General features: G+C 33.1%; 1 protein-coding gene across 1 annotated transcript in view; it reads left to right on the plus strand.

Moving 5' to 3' along the window:
* Positions 1-16,047, plus strand: part of ZDHHC17 (zDHHC palmitoyltransferase 17) — a gene marked incomplete at its 5' end in the record, with an annotated part of 106,847 nt that overhangs the window by 84,789 nt on the left and 6,011 nt on the right. The window contains 6 exons of the mRNA XM_082850633.1: positions 1,050-1,192; positions 2,574-2,676; positions 9,703-9,825; positions 11,063-11,125; positions 14,741-14,834; positions 15,726-15,809. Of these exons, the coding sequence (XP_082706759.1) occupies positions 1,050-1,192; positions 2,574-2,676; positions 9,703-9,825; positions 11,063-11,125; positions 14,741-14,834; positions 15,726-15,809 (610 nt within the window). The remainder of the gene's footprint in view (positions 1-1,049; positions 1,193-2,573; positions 2,677-9,702; positions 9,826-11,062; positions 11,126-14,740; positions 14,835-15,725; positions 15,810-16,047) is intronic.

The raw sequence follows: 16,047 nt of genomic DNA on the forward strand, positions 1-16,047 counted from the left end.
GAATGGTGTTATTTCACTACAGCATAAAATTAAACTCTGAAGTCAATATGTTTAATTATAAGTCTAAGTTAAAATTACACAATTAGTTCAGAAAATGAATTACAGTGGCTGAATTGGGGAAGACATGGTCATTTATATGAAAAAGTATTTATTTCAGTAGAAGCCAATGGTATGAAAGGTGTGCTAAAAATAAAAGAGGCATAATATAATATATTCTTGGCCTTCAGAAAGGTAAATATTCAACGATGAGAGTAATATTTACACTTTGAACTTTGTTGGATCACAGCTGGAATATCTTATATAGTTTTGTCACTTAAGGTAACTCGAGAGACTTAACAGCTGCTTGTAAGTTTGTGAAGGACTGTTATGTAGGAGTGGCAGTAGACTTTGTGTTGTTGTGAAGATACCAGGGAAGCAGGCAGGTTTTATACTTATGAGTATTTCTAACAGACCAGTACAAAAGTGAAATGGTACTATGTCTGAAATATTAAGCACTCTGCTTTGATATGTGTTCAGAGGCACATCGTCTCCATTCTGTGGTCTCTAGGACCCTGTAGATTGATTTTATTCTTTATCTTACTTTAAGGTTTTAATATACTATTTATATGTATTATTAATATCTTCTCCAGGCTAAGCATACTCAGGTTTCCTTATCTGATATAGCTGTTGGACCTTCAGTCATTCTGGTTGCCCTTGTCTCCTTAGTTATCAATGCTTTTGTTAAAATGGGGTGGTATTTTCATGAACTGTTTTCTAGCCTGTCCACGTGTTGGCAGGTGGTACTGCTGTCTTCTATATCTGACTATCTAGACCCAGTCCTATAACTTCTATTCTCATTTTCTACAGTTTTAACCAAGAACTTTTAAATTGTTTATTTAATACCTCTTTCTAGAAAACAGAGACTAGCACCTTAAATAGTATCTGTACATAGTAGATATATTTGAATGAATAATTTCACCCCTGTTCTATGTTTTCACACAGGTAACAGTGATTCACATTGAGGTTACTTGAAACATGCAAAAGTTTCTCTCTTTTTTTTTTCTGTACAGGAATTTCGGCAGAAAGTAATGCTGGGAACTCCTTTCCTAGTTATTTGGCTGGTTGGGTTTATAGCAGACCTAAATATTGATTCTTGGCTCATTAAAGGGCTAATGTATGGTGGCGTTTGGGCTACAGTACAGTTTCTTTCAAAGTAAGTGTGTTGTTTTTAGCTATATTTTTAACTGGACATGTAAGAATATAGTTTGGACCTGGCTATATAAAATTAATGTTTTGTATATTTAGAACACTGCCTTTATATAACTTGTTTGATCTTAATTTAATGTTAAAGAATTTTTGGCAGATTTATATCTGAAATCTTTAACATTTTTAACATTGTTGTTAAAAATGACTCTAAAGGTACTTCCAGTGACAAGGTCTAACATATAATTTTTAAGGCTAAAATGCAGCTTTAAGACATTTCAATAGAAGTAGACTCAAGTTTGTTGAACTCTAAATGTAATATACGTTGCTTATTTCTGGGTAACTATAATGCTTGCGCTTACCTTTCCATAGGAATTATATTTTCTTTGATCATAGGCAGTGTACAAGAAAGAGGTTTGATTTTAGCACAAGGTAGAGTCCAACCATATGAAGTAACGCTCAGTTTTGTTTTGTTTTAAAATTTTCTCTTTCTCCTTTTTTATTTAAACATTGTGATCATGCCCTTTTCTTCTTATCCCTAGATCCTATTCCCCTAAAGTGGCCCATCCAGCAAACTAGGCAGGCATTTATGATCCAGAACTTCCCACCTAATTTCTATTCCTTTAGTACCTTGTTTTCACCAGAATTTCAAAAGAGAGTTCTGAAAATAATTCAGAGAGAGATGAGAATGGCTGGTAATGCACTAATGTGGTAACTCTCAGGAAGAGGCTTAATTCTAGGTAATTAATCTCATTTTAGTGTTTCTAGGCACTCCAAGGGGTAGTGTAGGTAGGAATTCACCAATACTCCCTACTTAGTGTACATGGATGGTTGATCCTGCTTATGTTTAATAAAATTTATCAGTATTTATTTTTCCTGAATTCTGTAAACAATGACCTTTAATTCCTCCAAGTTAGCCAGTTCATTCTCTTTGAGAAGATGTGCTGAAAGCTTAGTGGGAATGTGTAGGTAAGGAGAAGTAATGATGAAACATAGAGAAAAACTTGGGGATTGCTTTGCGCTCGTTTGTTCAAATTATGTCTTTGGTGGGTAATATGCTGGGTGATAGAGTTACTATATATACTAAAGTGAGTTATTGATTTAAGAGAATAGGAATACAGTAAAATTCTAAAGTTGAAAAGTACATAGAATATAATTTTAATTCTGATGAATTAAAAGTAGCTTAAGACTCTTGCTGAGTCATTCAGCTATGCACTCATTTCTTATTGAATATTATGAAAACAGTATGGATACTTAAGCATCCTGGATTTCTGGGTTTTGTTAAGAGTATACTATACAGAATATATGTGATTTTCATTTAAATAAATAAATATTCTTTTTTACAATGAAATATGGAGTTCAAATTCGATAAAACTTCTTGTGTTTTACAGATCCTTTTTTGATCATTCGATGCATAGTGCATTGCCCCTTGGAATATATTTGGCAACCAAATTCTGGATGTATGTGACGTGGTTCTTCTGGTTCTGGAATGATATCCTTTGGTTATAAAGGTCTTAGTTTAATAATAATCTAACATAAGAGCTGAACTACTCACGACGTGCTATAGTAAAACAGTATTCCTAGAAAAATAAGTATGAACTAATGTATTGTTTTTAAATGTTTCATATTTAATAAATTGCTTTTCAAAGCTGCTTTTAATAATATCAGTAATAATAATAATAGTGACCATTTATTGATTTTTTAAAGGGCATTTTCTTAAATACTTTGTGCTCCATTTAGTATACATCCTATACGTTAGTACTGTTGTCTCCATTTTATAGATGAGACAGTTTAGGCTTAAATAGGGTAAACTGTTATTCTTGCCCAAGGTCACACAGCTAGTCTCTAATAAAGCAGGGTAGAAACACATATTTGTCTTATTCTATAACACTTACTCTGAACCTTTCTACTGAACTGTGATTTCCATGTTTTAGTGTCAAATTATTTTCTCTAAATATTTTATTATCACAACTTACTATTTTGCTGTGATAGGTAACAGTTTTCTCTTTTGCTTCATGAAAAACATGTAATGCTGTATCTTCAAATGTTGCTAACTTCAGCATATTATTTCAATGTACTATACTTTTATAAAGTAATATAATTTGAAATTGTAAATGTGTGTGTATGTGTGAGATTCAGATCTCACATCTCAAGAAGTCAGAGTCACATCTCAAGAAATAAGGACAATGTCAATTTTTGATATTTTTAATAGAAAAAAATCAACCAGTAAGACAGTCTGTTTTATTATAATAAAGGTACATGTTTCATAAATGTCTTAATCATTTTCAAGACATTGCTATAAAAAGTATATAAGATTTTAAATGGTATGAATTATTCAGTGACTCTTAACTGTTCTGAACAATATTAATTAATAGCTGGTTTCACTTCACAGTGTTACATGTTTTAATATTGCATTCTTTTTAAGTTGTCTTGTGTATTAGACAAAAGCAAAATATGCTAATTTTCTTTGTGAAATGGAGCCTCAGAATTGTAACTACACTTCTAATTCTTATATTTTCACAGCATTGTAGGATTACTTTTAGAAAGTATAGTACTTTTAAATACTTTCTTAGCATAGTGTCTACTGAAATTTTTCCATGTGGCAGTTTTCACTAGCTTATTCTAGGCTTGTATCATACTTTGATATAAAAATTGTTCTTCAGGGATTTATTAAGCATTAGAACTACCTTATTGGAACATTTAATGCGTAAAACATATCTGCTCATTTTCAGTACCTCATTATTTTAAATTTATAAAAAAGCACTGACCTCTGAAATGACTTCAGTATTCCAGACATATTTTCTAACTTTGCTTCCTAAATTGGACAGTAGGTTTTATGTTCAAGAAAAAAAGTCAGATTCACATCTCAAAATAATTTTAGACTGTTCCTGTACTCTTATTAATCTGTTTGGATGTAAGTAGAGGAAAACAGGATAATTAGTAAAGTACCAAATAATGAAAACTTTATGCCAGAGAGTTTTATATAGTTTGTGTATAAAGACTTGTGCCTAGGAACATCAGATGGCACTTAAGCGCTTGGAGACCATTTTAAACAGCAAAATCACCAAAAGAAGCACACAAATGCTAAACAAGAAGGCAGAGTATTGCCTCATGTAACTCAGTGGGGAATGTGTGCATAGGGCAACTCATATTTCTTGCTGCTTTGCACATACAAATGACTGCAAAAGCACTGTCAATATTGATTTTGGAGTTACAAATAAATTCTAGCTCGTAGGCATGAGGATCAACTGTATAAAAGTTATTTTAGTTCTCATAATATGTTACCCAACTTAAGTGTTTTTGTGGTGGTAATGAGTATTATATTGATGTAAACCATTTGTTATAATAAATTATTTTTCTTTTTTACTATTCATTAGATAAGTATTACCCCATATACATGTTATATTTGTTTAGTGACTTTCTGGTTTATAGTTCTTTCAGATATGTTGTTTTACTTGGTTCTCAGAACAATCCTTTGAGATTAAAAAAATAAATCACACAAATCGTAATGCTATTTTCTAACTGACGGAAAAATTGAGGTTCAGAGAAGTTGTATGTCTTGCTCAGAGTTACATAGCTAGGTAATTATCGAGAGTCTGATATAGAACCCAGCTCTTTGACCTGATACAGTATGTCTTCAAATGCCCTATTTTCTACTCTGAACATAATTTTTAAGTTCCTAAACCTTCTTAGAAAGCAATTTAGCAACCTGTAGAAAGGGCCTTTGATCTGTTAATTATTTATAAGTAAATAATAAGAGATAAGATCAAAGATTTATTTACAAGGATATTTATCATAGTACCATTTATAATATAATAGGGAAAAAATGGAAATAACCTAAATGTCCAACCTGAATAGGAGGAAAGATTTTTCAGTTATGTGACATATGGTACAGGATAAAATAGCCATTAAAATGCTTTTCTAAGACTTAGTGATATGGGCTCATACTTAGAATATAACAAATGAAAAAATACTAAATTGTATTTACAGAGAGATTCTAATTTTAAAACGTGCAAAAGATAAGAGCCGGAAGTGAGTACATGTAATTTTAGCTGTGGTTATTTCTGGGTGTGAGATTTGTGAGTGATTTTCTTGTGCTTTTATTTATTTGAAAATTTTGTTCATTGACCATACTTCTTTTATAATAATCAAACAACTCTAAAATTCACTGTGGTAAACAGTAGAGTCTACTGTTTATTGTGTTGGCAACACTTTTGAAATAACTTATTAGGAATTTTATATCTAAAAATAATTATTTTTCAATCAGGTCTTAAGCTTCTTAAACCAAAGGTGGATGTGAGAAACTTATGGAACCTGGATCATTACATATGTAAAAATGAAAACAGTGCAGAATTATCATTTTCACCATTCTTTCCTATGCATTTTCCTCTTGAGCATTTTTTCCTGTAGTTTACTCTTAGGACTTCTTCAGTTTTACATGTATCTCTGCTAGTTTCCTTCTCATATTTTCTAAGCTTTTTAATCCCTATCTTTAGGTATCCAGTCATCACCTGTGAATTCCAACAATACTGCTATAAATATTCTTGTATATCTTTTTTTTGTGCACATGTGCAGGTTTCTGTGAAGTCATTAAAGATACTCTTACAGAGTTCTTAGTTCACATGTGTTTGACTACTGTGTATAACGAATGATGTGACGGGAGAGGTCAGTGTCTTCCTTTTTGCTCATTAGAGAACTCATTGCTCCAACACACTCTTTCCTCACTCAGTTGCAGTATCAACCTCGATATTTATCAAGTTTCCTGTACTCTATTCGGTTTATTGATCTGTATGCCTTACCAGTACTGTATTATCATATTACTACTGTAGCTTTATTCTTAACTCATGATATCTGGTAGGCCAAGTTTCCCAACTTTTTGTTTCTCAGGAATATCTTACCTCTTTTTAGCCCTTCGCACTTCTACTTAAATTTTTAAAAATCAGCTCCTTAAGTTCCATGGGAAGCCTAATGCAATTTTGATTGAAATTCTATTTAAGCTATAGAATAATTTAGAGAAAAATGACTTCTTTCTGATATTTAGATCTTTGCTAGTTCAGAATATCCTAGAGTGGGTGGCTTAAACAACAAAAATTAATTTTCTCACAGTTCTGTATCAGGATGCCTGCACGGTTGTGTTCAGGTGAGGGCTCTCTTCCCGACTTACAGACAGTCACCTTCTCCCTGTGTCCTCACATGGCAGGAAGAGAGTGAGAGAGACCTCTTCTTTCCTCTTCTTATACAGCCACAGTCCTGTTGGGTTAGGGCCCCACCCTTATGACCTCATTTAACCTAATTATCTCCTAAAGAGCCTATCTCCAGGTACAGTCACATTATAAGTTAGGGCTTCAACATATGAATTTGGAAGAGGGGAGACATGATTCAGTCCATAGCAGAAGTCCAGGGTGGGATTGATAAGAATTCTGACTTTGTCTTTTCATCCACATTTCCCATACTACTAATACAGATGGAGGTGGGATTAAGAACTACCCCAGGCGGCCTGTCTCACCAGAATCATCTTCTTTCCTTGACCTCCAGTTTGAACTTTATGGTATAGTGTGGCTTGTCCTCTTTCCAAAGTTGTTGCTTGCATTTTGTGGATCACTTGGTTGGTTTGATTGACTGTTTTTGGTTCATTTTGGGGGTATTATGGTAAGTTAGAGCTGTAGTTCACAGCAGGCATCAAAATAACATCCAAGTAGATTAAAGAGTTAAATGGAAAAAGAAGATTCCATAAACATTTAAATGAAAACATTGATGACAAGTATTTGTTTTATTTCTAATTGGAGGAATGTTTAAGCATAAAAACAAATACAAATTAAGAATAAAATAGTGCTTCTCTTGCTTCTAAATTCGCAGCTCTTTTCCTTTACTCAATGCTAGTGCAAACATAGTGATCAACAAATATGTATTGCTAGTGGGATTGTAAATTGGTGTATCTTTCTGTAAATAATCTGATGGTATAAAAATATATATCAAGCAATAAAAATGTTCATACCCAAAGATATTGTTCCCATAATATTTAATGACCCAGGGTATACTGCAGAGCACTTTGGAGAGGCAGAATAGCATAGGTAGTAAGAGCCTAGCTTGTAATACCAGCTCCACCTCTAATCCATTCTTTAATCTTAGACTGCTTAATTAACCTCTGCCTCAGTTTTATCATGGGGATAGCAGCAGGCTTTATCATAGGGTTTTTGTGCAGCCTAAATAAATGGCTTGTAGTCAGTGATAAATTTTATTAATGTTAATAAATACACAATGATCTCAATTATGATTAAAAGTGCAGAATACCAAAAATAAAAGGAGTTATCTCTGGGTTGTGGAGTTATTGTTTTTGTCTTTATGCTTTTTGGTGTTTTCTAACTTTCATTAGGAAAAAAAGGTTTACAAAAAACAGCCATACCAAAAAATTATTTCTGTTAAATGTTTTAAATTAACTGCACTGATCTATTGCTAAAGCTAAGTTTAAACTACCATTTGAAGATATCTAATCTCTTTCCCTTTAAAAAAGCAAAGAAATTCTTTAAGTTCATCTGATATTTAATTCCTGAATACCCCTTTCAAACCTGTAGTCATTTACTGAGCTGCTAGTTAGCTCCCTGCAAATTTAATCCAGGCTGTAAGAACCTGACCTATATATACTTATATGTTAGCACTTTTTGAAACTGTTATAATAAGATACTGCCCTGAAAAATGCCACGGTTCAGCATTCGTTGCACATACATTTATCCAGCTTTATTCTTAAGCGAATTTTGCTGTTGGAAGAGCTGAAAATTTGACTTTCTGTTTATTCTCTTCTGGCTGTACCCATGGATTTTGGGGAATAAGGATGGTGAAAGTTGGGAATAAATAGGGGACTGGAGAAAGAGAAATCACTTTTATATATGGCAGGTGATATTAACTACTCTTTCTTCTTCCTTTTTTCCTCTTGTATTTTAAGTAGTTGTTTAGTGTTTTCATATTTACCAAACAAATATAGGATTGTTTCATTCATGAAGCTGTTCTTTCTTTCTTTCTTTTTTTTTTTTTTCCGGTACGTGGGCCTTTCACTGTTGTGGCCTCTCCCGTTGCGGAGCACAGGCTCGGGACGCGCAGGCCCAGCGGCCATGGCTCATGGGCCTAGCCGCTCCGCGGCATGTGGGATCTTCCTGGACTGGGGCACGAACCAGTGTCCCCTGCATCGGCAGGCAGACTCTCAACCACTGCGCCATCAGGGAAGCCTGAAGCTGTTCTTTCTTACCTGTGCTTCATAAGAAATGGAGAGTGTGTATATATGATAATGTCCAAATGTCTTACAGAATGTTTGTATGATACTTGTACTACATAAAATCTTTTTTTTTTTTTTTTTGTTTTGGCCGCACCCTGAGGCTTGTGGGATCTTAGTTTCCTGACCAGGGATCGAACCCAGGCCCTCGGCAGTGAGAGTGAGGAGTCCTAACCGCTGGACCGCCAGGGAATTCCCAGCCTAACATTTTATTAAATCTTTTGGTTTTTTTTTTTTTTTACATGTACATGGGGGCCTTCATAAATAATGAAGAAGTGACCAGAGTAGGAATCTTTATGCCTTTTAGCAAAGAAACGATACATTTGTGAAGAAATGACAAGCCAGAGGGTTTGAGCTAGGGGCAGTCAGTTATGGGGATGTGACTAGGAGCTGTGTGGGGAGACTAGTGGAAGAGAAGGGTTAGTGCAGTCAGTATGTGAACACAGGTCCCTGTCTGTCAGTGTCCTTCCCAGGCTTTGGTGATGAGGCCTTTCCTTTCTTCTCTGGTACAGGGAAGGCACCATTCTCGTGGGAAATTTTGTGGATAGCTTTTGTACCTACGTAAAATCTTGAAAATGGTATGTTTTGTGTCCCGAAAATGTGTTGCTCTAGCAACATTGCTTTATTTCTCCCAGTGTTATTGAAAATAGTCTTTGATTCTTCACTTATAAGTGCCTAGTACATTTCTTATATTTTCATTAGGTAGAAAAATGTAAACATAGAAACTGTTTCTGTTTTAAGCAGGTTTATAAGTACCTTTTCTAAAATTAAGGCCACCTTGAATGTGGGCAAAAATGGCAATGGAGAGAATGTAAAAATAATCTTTTAAATATATGGGTATGATATCTAAGTGTTTGGTAGATTTTAATGCATATAGATAAAATATTGATAATATGCTAATTACTTTGAACATGAGAAGTCCCTTCATTTTTGTCAAAAGAAATAATGATCATTTTAAAATAATGTATTCACTGACTTTTCAAAAGTGTCAGATAACCCTTCATGATTTAAAGTTTATAAAAAATTCACATTTTTATTTTTTATACTTATTTATGAGCAGAATGGGAAATGTATTTATTTTGATGTAATAGATAGACTAACATGTATAGATGTAATCTATTTTGATGTAATAAACCATCTTGTATTTTTTTGGAGGTTTTTGTGTGTATGTGTGATAAAATTTTACAGATTATAAGTTTACCTATAATAATAACTAGTTTTCATTGCTTCTTTAGATTCCTTAACTTTAGGTACATCTCAACTTTTTATTTATCCATCTTCCATTCCTTGTCAACAGTATTGCACTTTTCTACAATTTTGGAAAATCTTGGAAATCAGATCCAGGGATTATTAAAGCTACAGAGGAACAAAAGAAAAAGGTAGCAAGATACAATCTAACTAGTCACTTGTGTTTTATTGCCAGATTATCAGTATTTTTAGCAGATAATAGAGTACAAAAAAGGAAACTAGAAATTTCAAACCAAACTGAGATTATGTGTAGTTGGTGCTCACCTTTGGTGTTCTTGTGATGCCAGCCCTTACAGTTCCATGACATTTTAAAATTTCATCTTTCTCTCCTTTATAAGGATTATGATTGTTTTGAGGGACAAATAACAGTAGTTTACACATCTCTGTAAACCTTCAGCAAATAAATATGCATTCAGTAAATGTTTGTTAAATGACTGTAAATTAGAAGGCCACTAAACTGGTTGATAGTGTAGATATATTGTTCTAATAACTGAAATGTTTGTATATATGATCCAGGGCACCCCTCATCTATAGCTGAGGTACGTAGGAAACTGAATTTATAATCCAAAGATGTCACGGTAAGTAGAGAATTGGATTAGAAGCAATTAGATCATTTTAAGAGCTGTTTAATCCAGTCTCTGAAAACAGAACAAATCCTGATGAATTATTTCCTATCCACATGGATTAAAACACTAGTAGGTTCTTACGGTCTAATCTTCCCCTTTCTAGGCTGCATAAAGAATGCTACCCTTATGTTCCAGTATTCTTTAGACATTACTGGTTATTGATTTGCCAGGTTTTCTTAGTCATAATCCAGTTCTGAAGATTCAGTTCTTTATTGGACTTAGGTTTACATTCATCCCTTAATCATCAAAACCTTATAGAGACTAGTTCTTAGGATAGGTCATTTAGTTTTATTCTCAGAGAAATATTCCCATAACTAAATTTAGGGTTGCTTTTTCATATATCCAAGAAATAAAATTCCTGTATTCATATTATAATGAAATAGCAGAAGTAAGCAAAGAGATTTTATTATCTTTAGCTGAAAACATTGGTTAATTAAAAATGAGCATTGTGTTTGCTGATACTCATATATTTATTTTTATTGAAGTATAGTTGATTTTCAGTGTCATGTTAGTTTCAGGTGTACAGCACAGTGATTCAGTTATACATATATATATTTTTTCTGTTTCATATTCTTTTCCCTTATAGGTTATTACAAAATATTGAGTATAGTTCCCTGTGCTATGCAGCTGGTCCTTGTTGGTTATCTATTTTATATTTAGTAGTGTGTATTGGTACTCATATTGATGGCACAATAGTTGGTATTGTTCTGTTTTGAATAATTTTTTTTTTTTTAATTCACAGACAATAGTTGAACTTGCAGAGACAGGAAGTCTGGACCTCAGTATATTCTGCAGTACCTGTTTGGTAATATTTTTTTCTTTATTCTTCCCTCTCTCCTCTTCCCCTACCAGTGGCATAGCATAGAGAGTTTGGGAAACCAGGACAGTTTCTTTCACTGAGCACATTTCTTGACCCACCCCTGCAAAATGCCTTTTAGATCATGGTACAGGAGGAAAGATGGTGAAAAGATGTCTCCTTTCCAATGTGCTTATTCCCCCGATGGTAGACCTTAGCTACACTTCTGATTCAGTGGTGCCATTCATTTGTATTCATTCTTATTCTCTTTTTCTCTCTTAAAATGTAATTCAGCAAATAAAAAACTAAGTAATAAAGTATTTAAAATCAAAAGTTTACTGTGATTCCCTAATATACTGTTATCCTAATTACATTTTAAGAAAATTTATTCTTATATTTAAAGGTCACAGTGGGAAATTATTAGATAACTTTTAAGACAACATGGCCTCTAAACTGGTTCAATTAGAGCAGTTATCCATCTGTATTAGAGTGTTTATTCAACTTAGAGCACTATTTTATCATTGATATTAAACATTGTCATATTCAACCAGGTCATAGATAAAGCTATATATGAAATTAAATGGCATTTACTTATGGAATCAGATATAGTGATACTGACATTGTTTTATTACTATAGACATCTAATTTCTATAGAATAATACTGTTTTGTGTTTTAATGATTTTCTGCTTAATTTTTATAATTAGTTCTTGTGGAAAATATACAGACTACCGCAGTGGTTAAACCATATTTCTCTACATGGAAATGGAAATATCCCCAAATCATGCTTGAAACTAAATGCCCTTTTATACTTTTAAGTTATACACTACAACTGAACTAATGTCTTAACAGTTGAATAATAATAAAATAATTGACTTAGTTTAGGATTCTGGGATGAGTTTTTGAAACTAAGCTCTACTTCTACAGATTCTTTTAAGTTGTTTCACTTAACCAAACAGTTGTTTGGTTGTTTGTTTCTTTGACCTAACAGTTATGATTTTGGATGTTCAAAATATATACTGCTTTACTCTTGGTGACAACTTTAGGGTACTGACTGATTCTTTTGTATTTTCAAGCATGCTTTAAAAAGGCTTTTGTTTCTGTGCTTTACAATAGGTAATTTACAGAATTGTATTCTTAACATTTAGGACATTTTTATACTCTACTATTCTGTGAAAATATAATTCTGTTCCACAAAGTTAGGTATACATTGCTGATATCCTTGCCATATAGCAAACAGGTTGTTTTTTTTTTTTTTTAACACTTTATAGGCTATGCATTTAATCAATTATACCAAATTGTCATTCAGACATTGTATATGTGCTTTTAGCAGTACACTCAAAGCAAGCAGTGATACATGTCATGAATAGTTAGACAACTTCACTAGAGAATTTTCTTTCCATCCTGAACATTGGAGTTAAAAGTATGGTCAGAAGTAAAACAATAACTTTCCATTTTGATAGGAAGACAAACATTTGGTAAACAGTTCAATTAAATTAGTTGGATGGTTCTTCAGGACTGATACAGATTCTTGGGTCAGCTGCCTACCACTGCTGTTGTTTTCTTATCCTGGTGTGGTTGTCATTTGGGGTCAGCAGTCTTTTCTATAGACAGTTCAATGCAGAGGCCCTTCTTAATTGGGAAATATGAATTTAAGAGTTGATTCTCTTCAGTTTCCTTGTGCATGAGGTACTTGAGAATACCTGATAAGAAGCCTTTCATCTAGGTTGGAGACAGTCCTTTAAATGGTACTTATTCCAGTATGCATAACCCCTTGGTTATAGATCATGGGGCACCTGATCTTCATCCAAAGATAGATTACAGTGATCAGCTTCAGAAACAAGCTTAGGATATCTTCTTAATAACTCAGTTAAGCTTTACAATAGCATAACATAGTAACAAAGAGCCATTTGGGAAGAGAGTTTTAGACGGTAAATACTGACCTCAATTAACAAAACTAGAATTTAACATCTATTGAAACATAATCTTTCCTGTCTAAAAGTACCCCCATTTTTATCAGATATAGCCAAATTACGATTGTAGAAAGAATATCCCAAGTGGAAAACACATTTTCTAACCATTTCTTTTTTCATTGTGAGGGCATCAGTCTTGCAGTCAGCAAACAGGTTCTTTATATAGAGTTGCTCAATACAGTGTCATTATTAAGTAAATATCTGATGGTAAGAACAAGACTTTCTCTCATCATAGCATAAACATTTTATTATATATTATGTTATCATAAGCTGCATAATTCTGGATAGATAATTTGTTATTGTAAAATAAAGAGCTTGTTCTATTATAAAATGATTCAAATTGACAGAGGTATTTGTCATTATATGGGTATCTTTACTTTGAAAAATACACAGACACATGTAGATCAGAATTTTCTAAAAATGAATTGCTCTGTAAGTGAACTACGGCAACTGTTGTGTTTAGGAGCCTTGTGTCAGTTTTTGTGCAGAATTCATTGACAGCTGTTGCCCAGAGGGGAGACTTAGCTGAGAGTTGGAAGTAAGGATAAAATTTGTTTGATATATCCTACTTCTTTCTGCTAATAGGTTTAGTCTCATATCTGTGGTGAAGAATGACTTAGCCTTTTCTTGGGTCCACAGATTTTTTAATACATGTAAGAACCGCATAGTGCACCTATGCCTTTTTCTTAGTACCTCAGAATAGTGTGTAATTTATGAAAACTGTTGGGGAAATGTTAGTGCTTTTATTGAAACACCAATAAAGGATATTACAAAATTTGTTTCTAGCAAGGGTTAATAACTTTAGCTCTTGTCATGTATCCAGCATTGGGACTAGCAGCTCTTTGAAGATCGCCAATGAGTTCTTGTATTCACTTGGTTGCTTTAGAGTAATGTAGAGAAAAACATTTCATAACACTTAAAACATCATAAACATGAGTTTTTTATTGCCTGTGAAGACCTGAAGAATGTATTTTATGTTTTTTAAAACAAACAGGGACTGCCTAAACTTCTTAAGCATGTTGTACTTTCTTAGATAAGGTCGTGCAGTTCAGCAGAGGAAGTGCTGTACCTTAATCTGAGATCTCAGATTTCTTTCACTAAAAGAAAGACGTGTACACTTACTGGGATTTTTTGCTGGATTTGTAAACTTTGGGAAGACATTTTATTAATGATGTGAATTTTAAAAGCTCTCTTTTATTCACTTCTAAATTGACCTTCCTTTTACTAAGGAACCAATTTCATTTTATTAAAGCAACAACCAGTATTATGACCATTAATTGCAATACATTTTCATTAAGAAGCCTGAAGAGTGATATTTGAGGAATTTGAGGGCTGTGAATTAAATATAGTACCATTCATTGCAACAGCAAATTGATCTTTGATTCTTAATTATTTTTGTGAATTGATGGTTCTGCCCCGTCTTAGGAATTTATATTTTAGAGTAGACTTATCCTCTTCATCTTTGTTGTCGCAGTTGAAATTTTATTAAACAAAAGTGATTTTTGTTTGGTTCTATTCCTTTGGAAACCTTGGTATAATCCTTTTCAAAAAATACCGGGTTTTTTTCATATTGTATTTTGAGAAAATAAAATGTTCGGCTTTCCTCTCTTAGGTATAGTGCCTTTCATAATCTTTTAACATGCCTGTTAACAGATACGGAAACCAGTGAGGTCCAAACATTGTGGTGTGTGCAACCGCTGTATTGCAAAATTCGACCATCATTGCCCATGGGTGGGCAATTGTGTAGGTAAGTTTTTTGAGTAATTTCTAAATATATTGTTCATTTAAATTACTCTAGGTAACTAATGAAGTACAATATTAAAGTAGGTGTAGAAGGTTCATTCTAGCACCCTACAATACCCCTCGTTCCCCCAATTATTTTCTGAGTGCCAAAACATCAACTTAGTTGTAAGAGAGAGGGGAAAAGACATCATAAAATCAGTGTCTAGAAAAGATTGATATAATTTCTCTATCAATTCTCTCTGGTGCCTACTCTTTCCTATTTTCTCCATTGGATAACAGTGAAATCAATAAGGGGGCAGAGTGTGTTGTTTTTTAGTTAAACTAAAGAAAGTAAGGCAATAAAAAATATTTAAAGGTTGTTATGTACAGAGGCAGAGAAGAATGACAGATAAGAACTCTACATATCTCAATGTTCAAGAATGGCATAGTCTGAGGAAATGAACTAAGTGGTCTGAGACATGGCCCTGGAGATTTTATGAGAGGACAGCAGGGAAACATTACAAAGATTGTATGACTATGTTGGGGAGAAGCCTTTAAAAAGTAGGATTTTAAAGTTTATAAAACTAAAGATAAAATAGGATTATTTAAACCTCAAGGCAAATAGTAGAATTAAAGCTCAAACTTGTGATTTATTTGGTTCATTAAGACTCTTTTGAATGAATATCATTGCAGTCACTACATCTTTGTGTGTCATTATAAGCATTCTTTTATTTTAACAATTTTATTAAAACATTTATTTTCTTGAAGAACATTTTGTAAAATAAATAATGTATGTGATTATTGTCCAAGGTGTATCTCACTTTTCATGGAACTTCACCACCCCTACCTCACCCCTAGGTGTATTTCAAGTTGTTTTTTCTTAGCTAAAAAAAATTGCTTCTGTTTTGTTCTTTAGGTGCAGGCAACCATAGATACTTTATGGGCTACCTATTCTTCTTGCTTTTTATGATCTGCTGGATGATTTATGGTTGTATTTCTTGTGAGTACAATTAGTTTTTTATCTTCTTAAAACACGTGTTTGCATACTCATGCTTTACCATATTAACAAAAAATATGATAATGACAAATGTGTTTTAACTAAAAATTATGGTTTGGGGCACCTCACTACAATGAAGCATAAAGAAAAAATAGATATAGAACTGTCAAACATGTTCAACATAGAGTATAAGAAACAGAATTATCAGTTAATTATCTTTTAATAGGCTTTGAAAAGCTTC

Source organism: Leucopleurus acutus (genome assembly GCF_964270905.1).
Source record: "Leucopleurus acutus genome assembly, chromosome: 11".
NCBI classification, from domain to species: domain Eukaryota; kingdom Metazoa; phylum Chordata; class Mammalia; order Artiodactyla; family Delphinidae; genus Leucopleurus; species Leucopleurus acutus.